Genomic DNA, 22,872 nt, shown 5'->3' on the forward strand with positions numbered 1-22,872 from the left:
GAGGAAGGAGGGGGAGAGCCTCCTTCCTAGGAATCAGTGCCAGCTGCACTTAGTCCAAGGTCAAGACCAAGGAGAAAGCACCCACACCCCAGGAGACTCAAAGACTGAAACTCAGGAGTGCCAAACTCCCGGCCACCTCTCAGGCCCTGGAAGCTCAGTATGGAGGAAGAGGCCTGGGTTCTAATCCGTTTCATTCAGTTACAAAGACAGGAACCTTGGGCAAGGGCTGCAAACCCTTTGTGCCTTTTCTCACCTGTAAAATGGGGGTAATAATCGTTACCTAGCTCATCAGTGTGCTTTCTTGCGAGGATTAGAAGCATTAGTACAGAGAAATCGGCACATGGGAAGTGCCCAGTAAGTAATCACCCAGGCTCTTCACTACCCATCCTAGCTGCTTCTGAAACAAAACTCTTTAAGAACAAAACTCTTCCAGGACCGGGCAGCAGCCCTTTTTCCTGAACTGACCTACCCAGGAAAGAGTCCTTGCCATGATTAAGAAAAATCTTTAAGTTTTCTTAATTGATACAATACAGTTGAAAATCGAAACATTATTTCATGAGAAACAGCCATTAAGGCCAGTGGTTCCCAAGAAGTGAGTAAGGAGAAGACCTGCCCGTTGTTGAACATAACAAACTACAAGTCTCTTAACAACACAGATTAGTAGGTCCCTAGTAAAATGATTAAAAAGATCTATTTTTATTTGTTGAGTTAGAATCTAAATCCCAGGGAAATGAAGTGAATTGGCAAGTAATGTCAACTGCCTCTCAATCCAGTACTCTAGTTCAGTGGTTCCCAGATTCTGGTATCATGCGAGAAGGCAGAGTCCTGGACTCCACCGCGGAATGTCTGACCAGAAGGTCTGAGATGGGGACTGACTTCTTAACAAGCCTTTCCAGGTGATTTATGTCTGGGGGTCTAAGGCGCCTGCACTTTGAGAAGCTCTGCTGGGCAATCAATGTTCTTGGTCCCATCCCAAGATCAAAGAGTCAAAGAGACTGAGGGTTAGCTTGCAGCATTGATGAGGTTTTGGTGAGGAACAGAGGCATCCTACCTGCCTTAGGGTACTTGGCCTCTGTAAGAAGCCGTACTTCTTCAGAGTATGGAAACTGAGGCTCCGGATTTAAGAAATTAGGGCAGAGCTATGTTTAGTACCTAGGGTTTTTTTGTTGTTGTTGCTATTTGTTTTTTTGTTTTGTTTTGTTCTGTTTTTAGACAGACTCTTGATCCGTCTCCCAGACTGGAGTGCAGTGGGGCTATTCTGACTCACTGTAACCTCCGTCTCCTGGGTTCAAGGAATCCTTAAGCCTCAGCCTCCTGAGTAGCTGGAATTACAGGCACGTGCCACCATGCCTGGCTAATTTTTTGTATTTTAGTAGATACAGGGTTTTACCGTGTTTCTTCCAAGGTGGTCTCGAACTCCTGAGCTCAGGCAATCCGCGGGCCTCAGCCTCCCAAAGTGCTAAGATTACAGGCGTGAGCCGCCGCGCCCAGGCTAATACCTAGGTTTTTTGAAGACCTAGGTGGGTGGTGGTCTTTCCACCAATTTTAGGATGAGTTCACAAAATAATTCCTGGGACTGCCACCACCCTTAAGGAAATTATAAACATATGGAAATGATAAAAGTGGCTCTAGCGGACAAAGGGATGCGGGCGTCAGTACAACCAAAGCACACACAGCCCGATTCGGTATTTTCTAGGGATGGCCCCCTTCTTTGAGTGTGTGTGCGTGCGCGTGCGTGCACTGCTTCTGGTTCATAAATCTGAGACAAGTCTTACACGCTGTACAGACATGTGCATTAGAATTCACAGGGTCACTGGGCTAGTTCAGATATCTAGGTTCTGATCTTAAGTCGGGGCTGGGACGGAGAGACACAACTGAACTGGAAGAAAACTCTGGCCTGGAGTGCTCTGGTCAAAGTCTCCGAGTCCTTCTCTTACTTCCCAACCTGGGCTTTGAACCGGAGCCAACAGCAGCGGAAAAGTAAAGGTAGCAGCTCTTTCCCAAGTGGGAGTAGCTCCTCATCACTCACTGCCCTTAAAATCCTGGTTTGTTTTCCATTAGGGCAGAACGATGTAAAAACAACAGAATTCAAATGAAATCATGAACACCTTTCCCCTTTGTACCTGCGAGCTGCTCTGGCACAGTGCGCGCTGAGGAGGGTGGGGTCGTTTCCAGGAGGAATCTACCTGGGCCCTGGCTGCCACAGGCAGAGCTACTCCATAGGCCACAGTAAGGCGAGGAGCGCTTCCAGCTCCTGTCTAAATATTTGAGTACTGCACTAAATTCACCCACCAAACCTGTTCATTTTAGCCATGGTTACATAAAGCTCTGTAAAAGTGGCTCCTACTCTTTAAACAAAACGTATAAAACGTACAAAGCCTCTCGCAGCGCAGTGGCCAACTGCACCCACGGTATCGGCAGGGCTGTGCATGGCCGGCGTGGGGGGGCAGGCTCCGCGAACAGGGTCCCAGAGGGGCGCCCGGAGCAGATCTTCCAGGGCCGGAACAGGACTTGGGAGAAAACGTGGCTTTTCTGCCATTGTTCCCTCGCAATGGTTCAATTCAAACAATACTAAGGTTGTCTTGTTCGCCTCCTCGCCCCGCCCCTTTACCCAGAGACTCCCATTTAACAACACAAAAAACCCTCAGCCCGTGGCAGAGCCTCCCCACCAGCTCCAGAGTTCCAGGAAAATTTTTTTCGCCCTAAGCCTGGCGTCTCACTGCCAAGTGACTGACATTCTTTCCTGGCCTCCACGGCTGCGGCTTTTCCCAAAGCAACGAAAACGGTGCCTCCGGCTACATTTTAAGTTCTCAGCTCCCTTGAAAGGGCCGATGCCTGCAAAGCACAGGATTGACGCGCGGAACCCACGGGAAGGAAAGGCGGAAAGCACGATGAGGGAAGAGCAAGCTTTCCCAGGAGCTGGGTGGGCAGGCTGGCGAACACCCACGCTCACACACACACTCGGGAGCGCACGGACGAGCCGCCTTCCCCAAGGCCACTCAAACGTCCCAACCGTTCTCGGGCGCGCAAGTCCAAGCGCGTGGAGCGGGAGCCAGGACTTACCGCCAAGACGCCCTGGGCAAGGAACCCCACGGTCACTGTCCCCAGCAGCAGCCACCTGCACGAGAAAGGGAGAAAGAGGCACGTGAAGGTGCGGGCCCGGCTTGTCAGTCCCCGAGGGTTGCAGGGAAGGGTCCATGCGCGGGGGACCCACGGGGACCAGGCGGAAAGTCGCTTACCGCCGTAGGGCAGGGCCGGCCACCGCGCGCTGGTCTCTCCCCATGCGGGCGGTTTGTCCACTCTGGGCCCCGGTCAGTCCCTCTTAGCCTGGAGGCGAGAGACAAAGCGAGTTTAGCGCAGGATGAGGGACGCAGCCATCCTCACCGTTGGTATCCGTCCGCGAGACGCGGGGACGGCGCGGTGCGCCCCCCGCATGCAGGGGTGACCAGAGGGCCGTCCCCCCACGACCCGGAAAGAAGGAGAGCCTCCTGTTAGGCCCCTGTGGGTGCTGCCTGGCCGAGGAGCTCGGTCTCCGCTCCCCCACGCTCCCCCTTTCTACTCCCAAGCATGAGAGCGTGCAGCCCTGGCCTGCACAAGGCGCTGCAACCCGGTGCTCTCGGGCCGGGGTCTGGGCGCCGCTCGGGGGTCGCTCTCACCTCAGGGTCGGCTTCAGGGGCTGCTGCCCGCGCGCATTGGCCCTTCCAGAAGCACCCGCCGGCGGCACACAGGCAGGGCGGCCGGCCTTGCTGGACTCCCCGGGCGGCGGCCCTGGGGCCTCGGGCGGCCCCTCTCGGTCCTCGGCCTGGATCCGCGAGCGCGCGGGTTGGGACGCGGGAGCCTCTGAGTGCGGAGCGCGGAGCCCTGGTGTCCCGGCTTACAGCGGCCACACTCCCGAGCCGCGCGCTCCCGCCGCCTCTTACCCGCGCCGCAGGGTCCTCCCCTTTGAGGCGCCGCCCGCGCACCGCCGGGGGGAGGGGGCAGCGCCAACAAATTGGGGAGCTCGGCCCGCCGCGCTCAGGTCTCCGCTTGGAGCCGCCGCACCCGGGACGGTGCGCAGCGCTGGAAGTCCGGCCTTCCGAGAGCTAGCTGCCCGCCGCGGCCCCCCACGCCCGGCAGCCGTCCCTCGCCGTTCCCCGCCGCCTCGGGCGCGCCAGCATGGGGCCCCGGCTCAGCGTCTGGCTGCTGCTGCTGCCCGCCGCCCTTCTGCTCCACGAGGAGCACAGCCGGGCCGCTGCGAAGGTGAGTCCCCCGCCAGCTCCGCTCCCCGCGTCCCGCCCTGAGCCTGGGCGCCCCGAGAGGCCCCTTTGTCCGCGCCGGGAGCCGTCCGCCTGCCCCTTGGCGGTCGCGCGTGGCACGGCCAGGTGCATTCTCTGGGCCGGTGCTCGCTGGGGGTCCCTGTAGGCTACGATCGCGCATTGGTGGACCGAGCCTCCTTTGTTATGGTATGGGTAGTGGAGAGTTAGGGAACTCCTCCGGCGAAAGGAGGAGAAACAGCCGGCGGTGTGGCGGGGAGAGGGTGCCGGGGAGCCGGCGGGATTTGAACCCGCGTCACGGTGATGCTCGGCGATTGGGCGCCTTCACCCGTCCCGGGTGCGCGAGGGAGTTGGGGGCGGGAGGGGCGGGAGCGCCCACCTCGCCCTGCTCTAGAGACCCACATTGGGAGCTCCAAGCTCCTAGCGCCTGGGAGCAGCTTTGGGCGTATTTCTCCTTGTCTGGAGACCCTGGTGGCTGAGGCTGAAAAGCTCTGGGCCCTTTGCCTGGAAACAGCTGTATCTGAGCTTTCCCACGACTGCTGCCTAAGGCGCGCTCCAAGGCAGAAGTAGGGCTCTTCTGGACGCCCCGCTTGAAGAAGCCACCATCCTCAACTCGTTGCCTTCTATTAAGATATTTTTTAAAAAATTATAGCCACATTCATATTTGAGCATGAAACCAAAGTGAAACTCCATGTCATTGTTCCATGCACAAATTGTTTTTCTAGTTTTCATTTCCTCTGGTTATGTGCTTGCCCAGAAAGGATCTGGGAGATCGGTTTGCAGGAGTTGAGGCTTCCAGCCACGGACAAGCCTGGACTGACCGTTGTTTCCTTTTTTCCTTCCCCTCCGAGAGAGTAAAGACTTCAGCTGTTGCTCAGTGTCACAGCCATGCAGTCCCACAGTCCGGAAGGTGTGGCTTCTGAACACATTTTGCAGTTTCTCCCTCAAATGCTTAAAAATGATTTTTGCTACTTACCAGATTTTCCATACTTATCATTTTACTGTTCTTAATCTTGTTCTTTGTTTTCCTCTTTAAAAAATTTTTTTCTTCTCTCCTGGAAGAATGATATTCACTAAATCCACCTAACTATAGAAATTGTTAACTGTTACATGCCAGAAAGAACTGGTGATATACACACACATCTTCTAATTGAGAGCTTGTCTCCCTGGAGGCAACTTCTCCATTGGGGGCTTTTACATTACATCAGCAATTAACTTGAGATTGTTCCTCCCAGCCCTGTCTCCCCAAACTTCATAGCCGGTTATTTAAACACCCTTTGGTAATGATGACAAAACTTTCCAGAGAGCAGGCTTGAGAGCACTTTATTTTGGTCTAGAAATATTGACCAAAAGATTGAACGCTTCCAAGGTTCGAGATGGTGAAGCCTGATGATGGTAAGGTAAATCGGAGAAAGTTCTTCATTGGGAAATAGGATCCGTTTGCATTTTGATTTTCTGATGGATAATGTTAGCAAAGCAAAGCTAACTGTAAGAGCTGACTTTCCAAACATCCAGCACTGTAGAAAGAACCACTCAGTTACGCAAATCCTGTTCTCACCCGGGAAATCAAATGCATTAATATTGAGTTGGAGATAATTTTACTTCCCTTTAATCATTTCCTAAAACTCAATTACATTCCTGGCCACTGGCTTTGCTGTGTCCCTTGAGGTGCCATGGACTGATTTTAGGAAATGCAGCATGTGGGCACTTCTGATCACAGCTGACCTCACAGATATTATCGTTACTCTGTATTTTCCCTGGTTTAATTACAGAAAAGTGCTTAATGTGCAGATGACGTATGGGTATACAAGAAAATCACTTAAAAACTGAATCTGCCTAATTTTAAAATTTGTCTCACTTTTCATGCCATCAATAACATTTTGGCTTACCTCCTTCCAAAATCAGCTGTTAGATGTACCATAACACTGAAATAGCTTCAACACTGATCCAAGCAAAACATAATTTAAAAGTGCATTTTGAATGATAAGATGCTGAGGATTTGATCAGATCCTAATTCAGAAGCCAGTGGAAGTGACTGTTGGCTTACCTCTCCTTTGCACTGTCTGAATCACACTTCACCTGCATTTGTACATCCAGACATCACCTGCTGTGTGCCAGGCATGAATTGCACTTACTGTTTTTTCTTCATGAAAGGCTATTTAATTTTGTATTTGCTGTATCTGCTATGGTCATATTGTTTATGTACTCATGGGTGGATTTTCTAAACTATTGATTTCATCCCATGCTGAACCTACCACTCTGCTCCCCGCTCCTCCCTTCCTCCACTTTTCTTTAGCAAGAAAGGAGGAATAGCTTGCAGGCTCCAGACAAACACGTGCCAGTAGTGTTCTGATGGCGAGCACCCTCTGCTCTTAGTCACACAGTTGCACTGGGTGGAATGAGCCCTTCCTTCAGCAGCCTTCACACTCCCCTCTAGCTGGTTCTGTGTGATGCTTCTTAACAGATTATTTCTCAGGATTAGAAATGTGAACCTTCCCCTCAGTGTGGTGATGCTTGTCCAGCAATATTGTCATCTCCTGACCATTAGTCACCACCTCTGGGACTGAATGACCTAGAGTTCAAACTAAGTGAGATTTCATTTCCATATAAGTAGGGACCCTGTTCTACTGGAAATGTAGTATAGATGAGAAGGCTGGTTTCTGAATCAGTCCCAACAAGAGCAGCATCGCCCAGGATCTCAGGAGTGATACTGGTGAAGATATTCCTTACGTCTGGAAGCTGTTTATGAGTAGATGGAATTGGACTAGGGTGAAGGGATAGTCCAACCAGAAGACGCAGTGTTCGTGTGCTCTGGCTGGATTCACAGGATGACCCGTGCTATGCATTATTAATAGTTACATGTACACAGAATGAGTGTGCTTTAGGCACCAGAGGATCTTACATTTATACCTGCTTTAAAAAGCAGAAGATTTGGGGGTACTCATCGAACTCTATACCTCAGTTTCCCTGACAGATCTGTCCCGTCCTCACACGGACCCGTTTGTGCCTTCCTTCATTCCACACATGCATCTGGAACACCTCCTTCCTGCCGTGACCTTGCCAGGTGCTGGCCGTGCAGCAAGGACTCACCCCCACTCTCTGTCGCAGGAAGGTCTAGTGAGAAATATTGGAAAAGAAACAGACAAATCTAACTCAGGCTGGTAAATGTCACAATCAAGGGAATCGAAGGGCTATAGGAACACCGAATCCGGCTTTGAGAAACTCAGAGGAAACTTCTGGGAGGGCCTTCTGCCTCTGAGACATGAGAGAGAAATGGGAACTATGCACCGGCCTGTCACGTCCATGTGCCTGTCATGGTGTACTATCCACAGAAGGCATGGCCATTCTGCCTGTCCACTCTCAAGTCTAAGGGTCTTTGCACTGAAAGATGACCGTCAAGTTTGCTCCTTTGAGATACCAAGATGTCATTGTTTCTATGATTAACAATCTTGGTGGCTGAACTTTGCTCTCAGAGGGGTGGAAAGAATTGGAAGGGTAGGGTTTAGGAGACCAGTGATAAAAAAGAGCTCCCAGCTCCAACTGAGGCCCCAGTATGTGGTCCTGTCCCTTTTCTCGGAGGTGGCAGGTAGGCAGGCAGGGGATGTTTGGAAAGTTGCGGCATGGATGACTGATTCTAGTCAGGAGTGCCTTTAGGAACTGACCCAGAAAACCTACCCTTACTTGGGCCAGGCCATGAGGGAATTCACAAAACCCTACATTATTCATTAACAAGACTGTTGGCAAATTTCTGAGAACTGGCAAGGATAGTCATAACAAGTTCAGTTATTTAGTTAAGAGCTGGTGAAGATTTTGCAGACAAATGGAGCCCACCAGTGATGATCTAAGACAAACCTTTGTAGACAGTGGAAGAACATTAAGAAGTGAATAAATGACAACAGTGGTTTTGATGAATTCTATGATGTTTGTTATAATAATTGTTCCCCAAATTGAAGAAGGATTAACCTCTTTAAAATGTCTCACAAGGAGGTTTGGTATTTTGAGTTCTTGAGCTAGAGTCAGCTCAAGCAACAATAGAATACCTAAAATAATGTTAGAGCACTGTTCTTCCTGCTATTATTAAACAAACATGAAAAAATGTCAACTATAGAACAATACAAAAGACATATTCCTACCATTCTTGTGCATACAATGAAAAGGGATATAAACCAGAACATGTTTTAATGGTGAGTTTCTTCTGAGGCTTTTGACACTGTAGGAATGACTTTGGGGTGAAGACTTTGATAGTATGGTACACAGTGAGCTGGTTCCAGCCTCGTTTCCCTCCATTGTTCTCCTCGTCCTAACTCTGGGATGTGGGTCCCTCCTAGTGCTCTTTCCGTGTCTCTGCTTCTGTCTTCTTCCTCTTCCCATGCCCCTCAGTGTGGGTGAGCTGCAGGGGCAGCCTTGCGTGCTTCTCTTTGTTCTTTGCACTCTCTAACTTCCACCGGGGATCTGCTCCATGATGCACCATTACTCCCTGAAGGGGACTCCAGACCTCCTTCTTGAACTCCAGTTCAATGTCTTCACATTTCCACGCGACACCTCCCCTTGGCTGTCTTGCTTTGATCTCAAACCGAGCAAATATGTTTGGGACTAAACTCATCTTTCACCCAGACTGACCACCCTTGCCAACTCTGCCATTTTGGTCCTGGTGTGCCCCCTGATGTTTCTGGATACAAAGCCCAGAGACTATGAGGCTTTAGCCTTTCCTCTTTACCCTCCGTGTCTGCTCAGTCACAGAGTCTCCCACTTCTTCTTTCTGGATGCTTCCCAGAGGCACCCGTAGCTTTCCCTTCCCATGGCTGGGACTCCTTTCCAGCTCTCTTTGCCTTGTGCCAGGATCACCACTGAACCCTCGTGGCCCTGCCCCTCCTCCCAGCTCTCCTGCTCTCCAGCCTATCCCTCAGGCTGTGAGAGGCTAATTGCCTTCAATTCCCTCAGTTATGGCCATAGACTTGCTGGTTCAGTATCTGCCGATGGCCACCTACTGTCTCACTGGGGCTCCACCTCTTTTGGGCTTGGCTGTGCATTCCCTTTGTGGTTCGGATCTGTCAAATTTTTCTGGCTTCATTCCTTGCTACTCCTTGACATACGGCCTTGGTAACTGTAAGGAAGGACTCATGTCTGCGTTCCACAGAAGCTGTTTCATCTTCTGCTCCCCGGCCTACAGTGTCCTCTTGTCTTCCCTCGGCTTGCGTGCATTCCACTGAAGCTCCTAAAACAGTGCAGCCTGCCCCTTTTCCATGCAGTCCCTTCTCGAGTCAGACAGAGTAGAAATGTGAAATATTGTTGACTATCTGGATTTTAAAAAATCCGGCCTAAGTTGCAGTTCTTGCCCTGCCATTCAGCAGCAGTGTAATCTCTTTGAGCTTGGAGTCTCTGATACATACAGTGACGGTAGCCGTCATGTCTAGGGAGGGCATGCACACATGAAGTAAGAACTCGAGAAATGCTGGTTGTGGTTGCTGCCACGTGGCTTGGAGTTACATTGTCATTGGTGTCTTGGTTCCAACCCTTGCCAGGACATATCTTCTTTTGAAAGCACCCCACCATGTTTGGGAGCGTGCCCAACACAGAGGAGGAAATCGGGAATTAGTTACTTGTGATTGGTTCAATTTTCTAGCTGCCATTCTCTTGGAGTCCCCCCTCCAACCCCTGGAGTGTCCTAGAGGGAGTGCCTGCTGGCTTACACTGTCCCCCCCTGTGGTATTATTAGTGAACACAAAGATGAATCTGGGCAAACGAGGGTGTTTCCCCTTAATTTGGAATTTGGAGTAGCTATTCCACCACAGACTAAACATGACTTGGAAATATGTACACTGCTGAACACTTTATGTAAATAGTTTATTCCGTGGTTTAGTAATATTCTCTGTGGAAGCTTTGCTGGATTTGGTTTTTAATCTGCGTACTAGAAAAACATTTTATTTTATCTGAGTTTTAAAGCTCACTTTATCTTTAAGGTACGAGACAAATGCCAAGTGTCCAAATCAGATATTAAAGCAATCTTTTCCGGGCCACTTGGGCTTTTGTGTATCTGTTGTTGCACCTCTTACCTGATAAAGGAGAACTATTCAACCTCCTCATCTTCCGTTGCTCTTGGAATCAGTACATCGTTCATTTGTAAAATTATCATTGTTTAGTAATACATGTACATACATATCTTAGTGTACCATGGCCACTTATTTGAGCAAGGACCACAGCCAGAGATACTGGCTGTGAGCTGGAAGCATCCAGTTTGATGTCAGTTGCTCTATTTTCATTTCACTAAATACACCAACAATTGGGGAAGCCATTTGTATATTCACTCACAGAGAGTGCAGCTAACTTAAATAAACATTGCCCAATTCGGCAGAAGATCTGGAGGCACAGTATTCCTGTATTGGACACAATTAAAATTGTTTAAAGATTTTATTAAGTTTCTGCTTTAGAAAACAAGGATATTCCTTTGTGAAGAACAAAACCCAGTGTGTTCTAGCTGTAATTCAATGTTTTGAAAGCTATTTCCACAAACTTTTCCCAGCAGCCACACTCATCGCCAGAGATGATCCGCATTCAGAAAAAAATGACAGATGATGCACATTCAGAGGAGAATACTATGTGTCTTCACTGCAGAAAGATAAACCTTACCTAACACTCACATTCAGCACATGGGGCATTTTTGAAGGTACTAGGTCGGTATTTGTTTCTGTTTCAGCGTTGTACAGATAAACCCAATGATAACCATTTTGGTATTTTTCCTTCATATTTATTGAATAAATAATACTAATATCTAATCTAATTGGTGGAAGATTTGGCTTTTACATCTCTAATAATTATTTATATATATTACTATGTAATATAAGATAATCAAAATTTATTTTAAAATCCACAGTTTCCCTTGTATGCAAGTAATGCTTTATTTCTGAGCACAGGAGCATTTATTTTCACATCATCCAAGAGCACCAGCTTTGAAATGTCATTTTAAAATATAAACAACTCTTTTTTATCATTAGCTTGAATTTTTGAGTTGCATTTTAGAATTTTTTAAAGAATGCAATGCCATTTTAGTGTTACAGAATTAATACTGAGTTGTGTGTGACATACTTGCTACCACCAGACTGGGGACCCTACGATTAGTCTGGCAAAAGAAAAGTCTGTTTCTCAAAGAAGCTGGCATTAACGGGTCAGACGTGACACAACTTTTTGGAAAGGCGATGGCAGTGCGTCAACTACATCCAGAGAGGAGACGGTCCAGGGACACGCTGCTTGTGCACCAGTCACAGGCCCTGCAGGGAAACGTGTGGGCCCTGGTCTTCCTCATCTGTATGATGGGGATGAGGGCAGTTGCTTTCCTTAGGGAGCAAATGTAAGGATTAAGTGAATTAATGTCTGTGAAGCATTTATACCCAGCTTGCTTTGTGCCAGGTACTACTCTTAAATTAAAGACAAATTCAGAAGCATAAACAGCGAAGTAATGACATGGAGACCTCTTGGGGCTGGAAAGGCCCACACAAGGATCTCCTTCACCAGCCATTGTCCAGCATGAGCTCACATCAGCATCAGCTGGAGGGCTCCATGAAACAGCTCCAGAGCTTCTGTTTTTGGAGGTGTGGGGTATGCTGAGAATCTGCATTCCTAGCAGGTGAGGCTGCGGCTACTGATAGCCTGATTTCTTTCACTGCGTCGGCAGCGGCTTGTGCAGCATTAGGTGCAGGCCTGCACCTGTTAGTTTGCACTCACTTTGAGGCTGAACCCCTGCGTGTAACATGGCCCTCCCAGTTCTCTTTGTCCTTTTTTTCCGTTGGTTTCTGCTGCTGCCCGCAATCCCGGTTCCAGCTGTGTGGTGCAGTTTGGAAGGTCAGATGGGCGGGGGAAGAAGGTTCCAGAAACGTGCATGTGACGTTATCAAGAAGTGGAGGCTCCTGAGTGAATCTGGAGAGGGCTGGGCTGATGGCAAGTGAGCACAGCGGTGCCTGGAGCAGACTCTGTCCTTCGTGGCCTTCTCCCCTCTTCGGGAGCCTGGCATGGGTTTCTCAGAACTGATCTGCTTTCAGTCTGAGTTTTGCCGTCCTCTATGGCGAGCCTGTGAGCTCGCACACCTCTCAGGATGCGCTCAGCGCCCTAGCTCAGAGGCCGACCCAGGGCAGAACCAGTCGGTGGGCCCTGGGACGCAGGACCCTGAGTATGGGTCCTCTACCTCCCTCCCACCTCCTCCAGGCCCAGCCACTCGGCTTCCTGGTGAGGAATCTTAGGACTACCAAATCCGGTTTCTGGAGATTAAAGATCCTTCAGGGTTAGTGGTTTAAAATAACTCCTAAATTTTAGTCCAGAAATGGCCTATACAGTGAAGATAAACTTACCAAAGCAGGAAAATGGGTCAGTGATGGGGGGAAAATACCATCCACAGAATGGTTTGTTGAGCCTCAGCATCCGATTTATTTCGGATACATACACAAACCCGGTCCAGAATCAATAATATTCTCTGGAAAAGGGGATGACACAGTTTTTATTACATAGGATATGTAGCGGGCTATCTTCTTGAAGTATTTCTCATTCCTAGCTTATCTCTAACAAACATGTTTTTCATGTAAACATTATGCTAATGCCAGATGCTTTTTATCAATTGTTGAAGCCAGTGTAGTCTGACTAAATAGCCATTGGGCGCCTCCATAATAATTAGATTTTGTTTTCCCAAATACTTGAAAATAATAAGATTGTATTTCTTCTGGAATTTAGGCTTTTAAAACTTTTTTAAAAATTTTATAATTCATACTTCTTTATTATTTCATGTTGATCATAGATATTTTCTCTTTTTTCATGGAGGTTATCAAGTAATATGTTACGATATATGGATTGTTTTTCTCTTGACTAGATCATTTATTTAAAACATAAATAACTTTGGGTGTTGTCCTAGACGAGAAGCCAGTTTGTAACCAAAAGCCCATTTTCTTTTCTTTTCATTTTTTTTCACATCAATGAACTTAAAACGATTAAGAGTAAGAATTCAGATGAAAACAAAGTAGAAAGTAATAGTTTGATAGCTCAGTATCTTGTTTCTGGCATTTAAAATTTGCTCAATGAATATGTGTTCAGTGCTTACTCTGGATTAGGAAATATGCAGGTGGTTAGGATTGTTCTTATACTTTGCAGTTGGACATGTGCCCGAATTAAAGTGAGAGTAATTTTGGTAATGGTATGATAGATGTTATGTTGAAAATTTAGCACTTGCACTGTTCTCTTCTGGCCCCAGATCTTTTCATTTAGTTTCTGAGACTCTGCAAAGGGCATCGTACAGTTTTGGACTCTGGATTCAGATGAGATGGATTTGAATTCTTGATGACCGTTTTAATGATGGATTTTAATAACAAAATTAATAAAAATAAATTTATTTGTCCAAATAGCAACTAGCTGTTTGATGTTGGGCAAACTTCTTAACTGCTCTGTGCCTCAGTTTCCCCATCTATCCATGAGGGATGATAATGTATTCCTTTATTGTGTTGTGAAGGTCGCAGACAGGTGATGCTGGTTAATGAGTGACTGCCATAAACATTTCATACTGTGAAGTAGATCTTTGGTCTTCCTCTTGTTTCTTGGCATACAACTCCTAAAATTCTTGGAATCTCTGAAGTGATAAGTGTCTTTGTATGTTAATGAGTTGACTGGTGGCTGCCCCGCCCACCCACCACCCGCAGCTTCAGAGGTGGGCTGGTCCCTGGGAAAGACCAAGGCAGGCTAAAGGATGGATTCAGCCCCACGCACCACCTCTGGGGAGAGGGGCGGGGTAGGAGGTTGAGTTAATTACCAGTAGCCAATGATTTAATCAATCATGTCCCTGTAAGGAAGCGTCCATGAAAGCCCGAAAAGACTGGGCTTGGGGAGCTTCAGGCAGCTGAAGATGTGGAGCTGTTCCTAGAGCGTGGCGTGCCCTGGTGGGGCTGGAAGCCTCTTCCCCTACACCTTGCACTGTGCCTCTCTTGCATGCTCTGGCTGTTCATCTGTGGCCTTTGTAATACAGTAGCCTTTATAATAAATCAGTGAACATAAGGGTTTCCCTGAGTTCTGTGACCCTTCCTAGCAGATTAATCAAACCCCAGGAGAGGTTCATGGAAATTCCAATTTATAACCGATGGGCAGAAGAATAGGTGACAATTTATTCCTGGCAATGGGGTCTGAAGTGGGGCAGTCTTGTGGGACTGAGCCTTCATCTGTGGGAGCTGATACTGTCTTCAGATAGATGGAATCAGAATTGAGTGGAGTTAAAGGAAGCCCAGCTGGTCTCCCCTGAAGAACTGATTGCTTACTTGGTATGTGGAGAAACCTCCCACACAGCTGGTGTCAGAAGCTTGTTGTGAGAGCAGAGGAAAAACCGTTGTGCCTCTCTGTATCTTCAGATGAGCGTTCAAAAAATGTTAGCTTTTACTACTGGTTGCATGATTATGCTATTGATATTCATATGTACTTAAAACTATGGAGACTGAAAAACATCTTTCTTTTACTACGACTTTATTTCTTAAAATGAGATCAGCTTCTTGGATAATTTACAAAATATTGGGATTATAATGATATTAAAACAATTAAATACATCTTGAGTGCATAATTTTTGAGGGCACAATTCTATTCCTAATGTATTCCAAGATGGAGCCCTAGGCTTTGAGAAGAAAACAGTTTCTGCCTTTTATCGTGCTGAACTAGAAATTATTTAAAAGGATGTCCCACTTTGCTATTTTAGGGATGGTTCACCCTCCCAAATTCAGCTTTGTTGAAATAGTTGTAAATGTAAGGAAGACACTGGAGTCCTTTATAGGAAATTGTGTCTACTTCGTGTCTCTAAAGTACATTCATGAGACTAACAGACATTTAATTGTTTCAATTTTTGGAAATTTTGAAATATCTCTCCAGTAGGAAATGGGTTTGCAGGGTTCTTCTCTCTTCCCTGGGAATGAAGCAAAGCTGGCCATGGGAAATACCACTTGGATTTAGGATGGATGAAACCATCAGATGTGGAAATACCAGATGTGGGAATGGGAGGGAGGCTGTGGACAGCAAATGTGTTTCTCCAGCATGCAAGACTTCCTGGCACTTTGATGAGGATGTTGAGTGTCACAACTGTAATGATGCAAGAAGATTGTCCTTTGCCTTGAAATTGTGTTGCTCTTTGGCCACGTTAGCCGGACCCTGTGTGAAGGGACAGGAGGCAGGCAGAGAGAGGAGATGCTTTTGCAATCGTCAGGGACACATCCCCAGACCTCTGGTTCCACAGGACCCAAGTGGTTGTGCCCCCGTCGCTGCACAATGGCAACCCTCAGGGACAGACTCTCACAATGTGTGGCAGCACCAAGAAATTAGGGGCTCGTCTCCTCCAGCTCAGCACCTGCTCAAACCTGGAGGAGTTCTGGTCACAATGAGCACTTGAGCCCTTTTTGAGAGTCAAAATTAAAATATGCTTCTGAGGACCAAGGCTTACAAGGTTTCCTGGGCAAATAAAACCCTAATTTGTGAGTTAGGGATAAATGAATCAGAAACATGAAAACTGTTGCTGTGAGAATGCTCAGAGGCTTAACCAAGGAAACACAGGTCAAAGTTCTTGGCAAAATATGTTGGCGAATTGTCCTGGACAATTGGCAGTGCATGTCCCACATTATCCTGCAACAGTGACAAGCTGTTAATAAGGGGAAGGGTATAACGTGAAAAGCTCTGATGAACTGTGTTAGGTTACAGAGCCTTTTGGGTGGAAAATAATTGTAGAAATGGTCCTTAATTTGATTCCTTAATTGGCAATTGTCTTCTTAAAATGTCAGAGTGAGGAAGATCAGCTGGTGTTTCCAATATGTTCAAACAGCATGTTCAAAAGTGCAGCCCTGAGTTTGGGTTGCAGTATCTGAGCCTAACTGCCATCTCCGAGCAGAGTCAAGTGTCATCTCAAGTCAGATGATAGGCAGTAACTCCTAGAAGATAATGTCAAATTTTTAATACAACATTTTCTAGTCCTGTTTGATGTGCACTTGTGCCATTTCAGAAATTGTAGCATTAACTTGAAAGCTGTAGTTGACAAAGCAAAGTAATTAGGTTGAGTTTCTTATTATTCATAGCCTTCTAGGTAGATGCAGCAGCCGCTAGCTCTACAACATTTTACCAACTCTTCCCTGGGTCAGAGTGATGCCACAGGTGCGAGCGCCCAGCTTTGGCAGCCTGCAGACATCCAGAAACACTTCTCTAGGTGCCACAGTCCTACGCATCTTTGGTCACATTTGCCTAAGCTTTGGGACTTTGCTAATTTGCATGGGAGGGCTAAGCCTCCAGCCCCCAATGGTGGCACTGGGGAGTGGACTAAGCATTCCTGCAAGGTGACCTTGACTGGAATCCAGCATTTATCACTAGTTGAAAAAGAGTGACTGCGCTTTTAGGGGGTACTCTGGGTAAGTTGTGTAGGTGGGAATTGAGATTTTTTAAAAATAACAACCAATTTATTTTCTCACAGTTCTAGAATCTACTTATGAATTTGAGGCATGATATCTTTGGCTGTTAAGTGACATACATTACCTGGCAGTTGCCTTTGCATGCTAGTGAGAACCCTGGACATGTCCTGTTTCTTCTGACCCTTTACGTAGAGATAATTGACTTGATGACCCATTGATCCCATCTGCCTACCTGCCAGTCGTCATCCTTTGAGTTCCTGTCCCTCCCTATGTGTTGAGGGAGGGACCTGGTGGGAGATGATTAGATTATGGGGGCAGTTTTTCCCCATGCTGGTCTCATGATAGTGAGTTCTCATGAGATTTGATGGTTTTAAAACTTGCACTTTCTCCTTCGCTCTCTCTCCTGCTACCATGTAAGACATGCCTTGCCTCCCCTTTGCCTTCCACCATGATTGTAAGTTTCCTGAGGTCTACCAGCTATGTAGAACTGTCAGTTAATTAAATCTCCTTTCTTTATAAATTACCCAGTCTCAAGTAGTGTCTTTATAGCAGTGCGAGCATGGACTAATAAAAACACCCACCCCCACATTAGAAATATATGAAAAATTGAGAGTCAAGAAACTATAGTCAAGTCTAGACCACAGCATGGCCTCTTTTGGGGGGGTGTCCATGAACCCCTTGAGATCATATGCACATTTTTATGAATCTGTGCACAGTGCATTTTTAAGAAGACAATGCCTGGAATTTTTATCACATTCTCAGGGATGTATGCCACAGACTGCTGGTCTAGAGGGACTTGGTAGCAGATTTTTATAGTAAGAACTGTCGAAAAGATTTCCCAAGGAAGAAGACCCTGAATTTGGCAGTGGATAAGAATAGAGCTAAATTTGACAATGCTTCCAAAGCTTTGGCTCTCAGCGGCAGGCAGGATGCAGGCACTTCTGAGGGTGGTGGGAAAGTCCGTCGGGAAGACAGTTTTGGCGAATGTTAATCTTATTGTTTGTGTAAAATGTTTGGCATGAATCTCTCTAAAGGCATGTGTGCAGACCCCATCTTCTCAGCTGCATTTTGGTTTCTTTCTCCATGCCCCTCCAGGGATGGCACAGTATCTGAGCATCGCCATGTAGAATCTATGCTCAGTAAGTGTCTGCTGATTGACTAATTGGTTGTCAAGTTCATGCTAGAAAATGGAAATTTGAAGGTGAATCTAGATTGGTTCATCTGCAGATGATGGAACCCGGCGATTATGGTTACTCTAGAAGAGGCAGACATGAAGTAAATAACCCGCTAAAGAAGCTGGGTCTGGTCACAGAAGAGGTGTTTCTGTGAACACTTTTATGAAAAGGTGCTATGGACTTGGGGGCAGTCAGGGCTGTGCACACTTAGTGAAGGCCACTGCATTTTCAGCAGTTGCTGTGGGGTGGGTGATAAAGAAACCGACAAGTCTAGTCCCTGCCACATGGTCAGCCTCGCAGGGCCGAGAAGGCGGTGGGAGAGGGCTGACTCATGGTCTGCTTTGCCCAGGCCAGCATGGTCCATGCCGTGACCTGGGTGAAATTATTAATGGTGCTCCCATGCACCCCTAGCACGTGTCGACATGGTGATGAGTTCTGTGGACAGCCAGCTGTGAGGAGATGGCGTGGTTAAAGCTCCCTTGCCATTGCCACCCAGTTGTAGAAGAATATGGCAGATTCGTGGTTGCTGAGAAATGCTGAAGAAATGAAAAGACAAGATCAAGAGTTTGGACAAATTTAGTGCAAAACGTAAAGATGATCAAAGAGACAAGTGGGTGGTTAACGTGATGCCAGGCTACTTGGCATCGGTGCACTTTTTCTAGGCACCAGGTCCTCGACACACCTTCAGGTCAGGAGGGGAAGCCCCAGTGTTCTCGGACAGGTGAGGTGGGAGCTCTGAGTGTCCCGAGGAGAGGGGCGGGCAGGACACTCACGTCTGTGCACGTGCTTCAGGTCAGGACAGCCCCACCCGCCCTGTGGGCACCTCTGTGTTGGTCTAAGTGCAAAGAGACCCACTCTTAGGGGACGTGCAATCACCCTTGGCTTCTGCCACTGCATGGTGACCCCCCTGCCGAGTTTCACTGGCCACCCCAGGCAAGGGAGAGTAGCAGACTGTCCATCATCACTGGCAGGATAGATCCAAAAGTAACACCATCATTTTAAAAAGCGGGCTGGTCCGAGTGCAGTGATATTGAGAGATCATTGATCACAATCAGTTACAGATTTCTTTGTTCCTTTTCCAGTCTCCACTTGACTAACGGTGCTCTCATGCACCCAAGCTTCACTTGCTAAGCTTGAAAATGTAAAACAAAATAAAAACTAAAATAAAAGTGGAGTGGAGAGTGGGTCTGGTAGAGGTGTGGACAGGGATGATAAGCTGGAGGTGACTCCAGAGTGAGTGCCGAAAGATTGTGGTCACCTGGGGTGGTTGATCAGTAGTTTGGGAGTGAAGCTAGAGTCCAAAGGGAAGGAAGGAAGCCGGAGGAGCCTGTGGAAGGAATGCTATGGGTTTGTAACCTTTTAAGGGAATCTTGAGTCTAGTGTAAGCATGGTGGTCATTAGATGCACTGATTAAGAGGGTAAATCATAAAAGAAATTATGACTTGGACATAAAATTTAAACAGTGCAAGGACATTTTAATGATAAAACAAATGCTACACAGATTGTGTTCCCTCTGGGGAGTCTGGAAATCAAAACCCCAGAAGCCGCTGGCCGAGCGCTTGTTAGCTTGCAACGTGCTTACGTGTGCCTGTGTAGCTTAGTGTGTTCACACTGGTTGTCTCACCAGGAAAATTAACTTTAAAAGGCCTTCAACTAGGCTTTAATTAAGAGGAAAAGATGGCAAAACCTACACAGCAATGTCAAAATTACCCAACATGAAATAGGACTCTTCTGTTTAGAACAACTCCGAGTCACCTTTGGAAGGAGTGACGCCCATGCTAGGGTGCTGTGCCCCTCGGCAGCATCCTTCCAGCCAACCCTTCCCTTCACACCCCTTTTCAGAAGCAGACCCTCTATTATTACTTCCTGGGGCCTTAAAACCCACCTGCTTGTCCTCCATGAGGATGTGGGTGAAGCGCTAACCCTCATTCCCTGTCCCGGATCTGTCCACTGGAGGCAGAACACGTTTCTATTGGAAGACTGAGGAAGAAGCAGTGGATGGTCCCCACGAGCCACCTTGAGGAGCAGCCTGGGCTCCTGAGCATCTCATGTTCCTTTTCTTCTTGAGTTTTCCATGCAGCAGGAGCCTGAGACGTTGGTATTTAGCCCCGAAGGTGGCTGTGGGTATTCTCTATGTGCTTTTGGACTTTAACCCAACATACAGATAAGTGTAATTTGCAGTGTAACATCTGATATGTTGAGCTCTTTACATATTCTGTAAAGGATGAACCTGCAACGCCACTGATTTGGAGTATCTCATCCGTTGTCTTGGGTGAGGAAACACTGACAACTGACCAAGAAATTGGTGAACTCAAGTCCTGCAAAGAGCTTCCTGAGAAGGCGGACAGGAAAAGTAACAGGGCAGCCTGGGGTGGTGGAGGGTGGGCGTGGGGGTCAGGGTGGGTGTGCAGGGCTCTGTCCCCTCACAGGAACCAGCTGACTGCAAGGTAATGAGGAGCTAGAGATGCTGGAGAGGAGGGGAGCTGTTCTTTGGCCTTGGGAAGGGTCTCCTCTTGGTCGGGGCAGTGAATGGCACCCTGGCCTGGATCATGTTAGAGCTGGAACTCATCACTCCAGCCCTCTACCTCCAGGCTTAGGCGCAGGGCCATTCAGACCCTGTTCTTTGAGATTAAGATCCCCTCTTCCATCCAGGAGAACTCAGGAGTCCAGCACTCGCCAAAATGAGGAGATTTGGAATGGAAGCCATTGCTCTCCCTAGATACTCACTGCCCTTGGTCCACTCTGAACTCTCCCCTCCACAGAAGGGCTAGGCTGTGACATGCATATATATGTATATAATTTTTTCTGAAACAGAGTCTTGCTCTGTAGCCCAGGCTAGAGCGCAGTGGTGCGATCTTAGCTCACTGCAACCTCCACCTCCCGGGTCCCAGTTCAAGCAATTCTCCTGCCTCTGCCTCCTGAGTAGCTGGGATTACAGGCGCATGCTACCACACCCAGCTGATTTTTGTATTTTTAGTAGAGACAGGGTTTCACCATGTTGACCAGGCTGGTCTGGAACTCCTGACCTTGTGATCTGCCCACCTCAGCCTCCCAATGTGCTGGAATTACAGGCATGAGCCACCGTGCCCGGCCTGACACCCATCATTTATAGGTGGCTCCTGAGGTTTGAGGCATTTCAACAACCTGTCCAGGGTTTTACACAAGGACATGGGAGGAATGAGAATGGAAAACCAGTCTGTTATGCTCAAATTGTCAGGGTTATTCAGTGCTCATTATTTCCTTTCAAATGACATACACATTTTTGTGATTTTTGATTTTTGTCTGTGCAAAGAAAATACATATACTAAATAAAAATAGGTATAGTGAAATGGGAACAATTCTGCCAGTTGCTCTACCCTGTGGTTAGATAATCCTTAAAATAGACATTTTGGTTGCAAGAGACAAAATTCTGCTGATCTCCTGAACCATGGATTTTCTAGAAGTGACAATAGGACTCTCTTTTCACATTTTGCTATTTTGCCAGCAGGATCAAAGCCGAGTTTCAAGGCTCATAGCAGCGACTCAAGGCTGCAGTCAGGCTTAATTTTTCTTTTCTTTTTTTTCTTTTCTTTTTCTTGGGGGGACAGAGTTTTGCTCTTGCTTCAGGCTGGAGTACAATGGTGCGATCTCAGCTCACTGCAACCTCTGCCTCTGGGTTCAAGTTATTCTCCTGCCTCAGCCTCCCGAGTAGCTGGGATTACAGGTGTCTGCCACCACTCCAGGCTAATTTTTTTTTTTAAATTTTGTATTTTTAGTAGAGACAGGGTTTCATCATGTTGGCCAGTCTGGTTTCAAGCTCCTGACCCACCTCGGCCTCCCAAAATGCTGAGATTACAGGCGTGAGCCACCGCGCCCTGCCCACTCAGGCTTCTTGAATTCACCAATTTCTTGGTCTGTTGCCAGCGTTTCCTCACCAAAGAACTGATGAGATACTCCCAATTGGTGCCATTGCCACCACTTGATCGGCTCTCTTCTGCAGCACAGGAAGCCGGAAAATAGTTTGCTCTCCCTGTGCTGCAGGGATTGTAGCTCCTGCATTAGCCCCGGAAAGGAAACGTTTCTCTTGGAAACACCAGTTGTTGGGCTCTCTTGCGCTTCCTTCTTGTATATAGATCGGAAGTGTGTGTGATTTTCAACTTCATGTCCTTGAGTCCCAGACAGCTGCCCAGGCAAGGCCATCCCACTGTATGGCGCTCAAGGACGTGCTGGCTTCTTTCTGGGTATCACAGCAGGGTGAGCGCTCTGCCCAAGTGACAGCTCACGACGCCCAGCCTTCTGACCTCTAGAGAAGAGTTCATCCGATACAATGAGAGCCCCAAATGTAAACTCACTCCATTTCATTCCATGTTCCAGTGGAAAAACCGAGCCTTGGCTCTGGTGGTGCTTCTTGATTAGAGAGGAACCGGGAACTTCACAAAGATAAGATATTAATAGGACTGGATCCTTTGTAGGCATGGAGTAGGGGAGTATTTAGATTTGCAGCTGTGTGCAGCCATTTAGACTAGATATCTGAGTGGCTGGCCTCGGGCTTTAGGGTGGAGACTGCAGGCTGTCTGGCTTGCCCCTGAGATGTCATGGGGCCTCAAGGAATTCTGTTACTATTGTGGAATGGCTGAATAGGAGCAAATGAGGGCGTTCCTTCCCTCTGACACATAGTGGGGAAAAGCGCGTCTCCGCATCTCTGCGTCTCTGCATGTCCGGTGCCCTGTGGCTTGGCCTTGCAGCCCTCATGTCTACACCTGGGGTGCCCGGGGCCTCTCCTGCCTCTTCCTAGGTGGGTGGCCTCTGTGTGAAGAAAGACAAGACAAACAGCACCTCCGCGGGCCATTCTCCACCCTCAGCCTCAGGTTTTCCAAATGCCACTCCTGAATTTTCTGCAGTTTTGTGTCGTTTCCAAACTTGTTTCGAAGAAGAGCTTTGAACTAATGTTGCAGAATGCAAAGTGGAATTCTTCCCAGAAATGAGTTCTGTTTAACTCTTTGGGTTGAGTGGAGGTGTCAAGTAGCTTGCGACACAGTCAGAAGCACACGTTCTTTATCATGTGGACTT

At 47.6% G+C, this 22,872-nt stretch overlaps 2 protein-coding genes across 3 annotated transcripts in view; one reads left to right on the forward strand and one right to left on the reverse strand.

Annotated features, from left to right (window-relative positions):
- Positions 1-3,891, reverse strand: part of COL4A2 (collagen type IV alpha 2 chain) — a 199,989-nt gene extending 196,098 nt beyond the window's left edge. The window contains exons 1-3 of the mRNA XM_023217645.2: positions 3,657-3,891; positions 3,240-3,327; positions 3,064-3,118 (exon numbers count right to left, since the gene is read on the reverse strand). Of these exons, the coding sequence (XP_023073413.1) occupies positions 3,064-3,118; positions 3,240-3,283 (99 nt within the window). The 5' untranslated portion in view covers positions 3,284-3,327; positions 3,657-3,891. The remainder of the gene's footprint in view (positions 1-3,063; positions 3,119-3,239; positions 3,328-3,656) is intronic.
- Positions 3,892-4,016: 125 nt separating this feature from the next.
- COL4A1 (collagen type IV alpha 1 chain) overlaps positions 4,017-22,872 on the forward strand; it is a 152,480-nt gene continuing 133,624 nt past the window's right edge. For both annotated transcript variants that reach the window (XM_023217643.1, XM_023217644.1), the window contains exon 1: positions 4,017-4,239. In XM_023217643.1, the coding sequence (XP_023073411.1) occupies positions 4,156-4,239 (84 nt within the window). In that variant the 5' untranslated portion in view covers positions 4,017-4,155. The remainder of the gene's footprint in view (positions 4,240-22,872) is intronic.

The sequence above is a fragment of the Piliocolobus tephrosceles genome, chromosome X (genome assembly GCF_002776525.5).
Source record: "Piliocolobus tephrosceles isolate RC106 chromosome X, ASM277652v3, whole genome shotgun sequence".
Lineage (NCBI taxonomy): Eukaryota > Metazoa > Chordata > Mammalia > Primates > Cercopithecidae > Piliocolobus > Piliocolobus tephrosceles.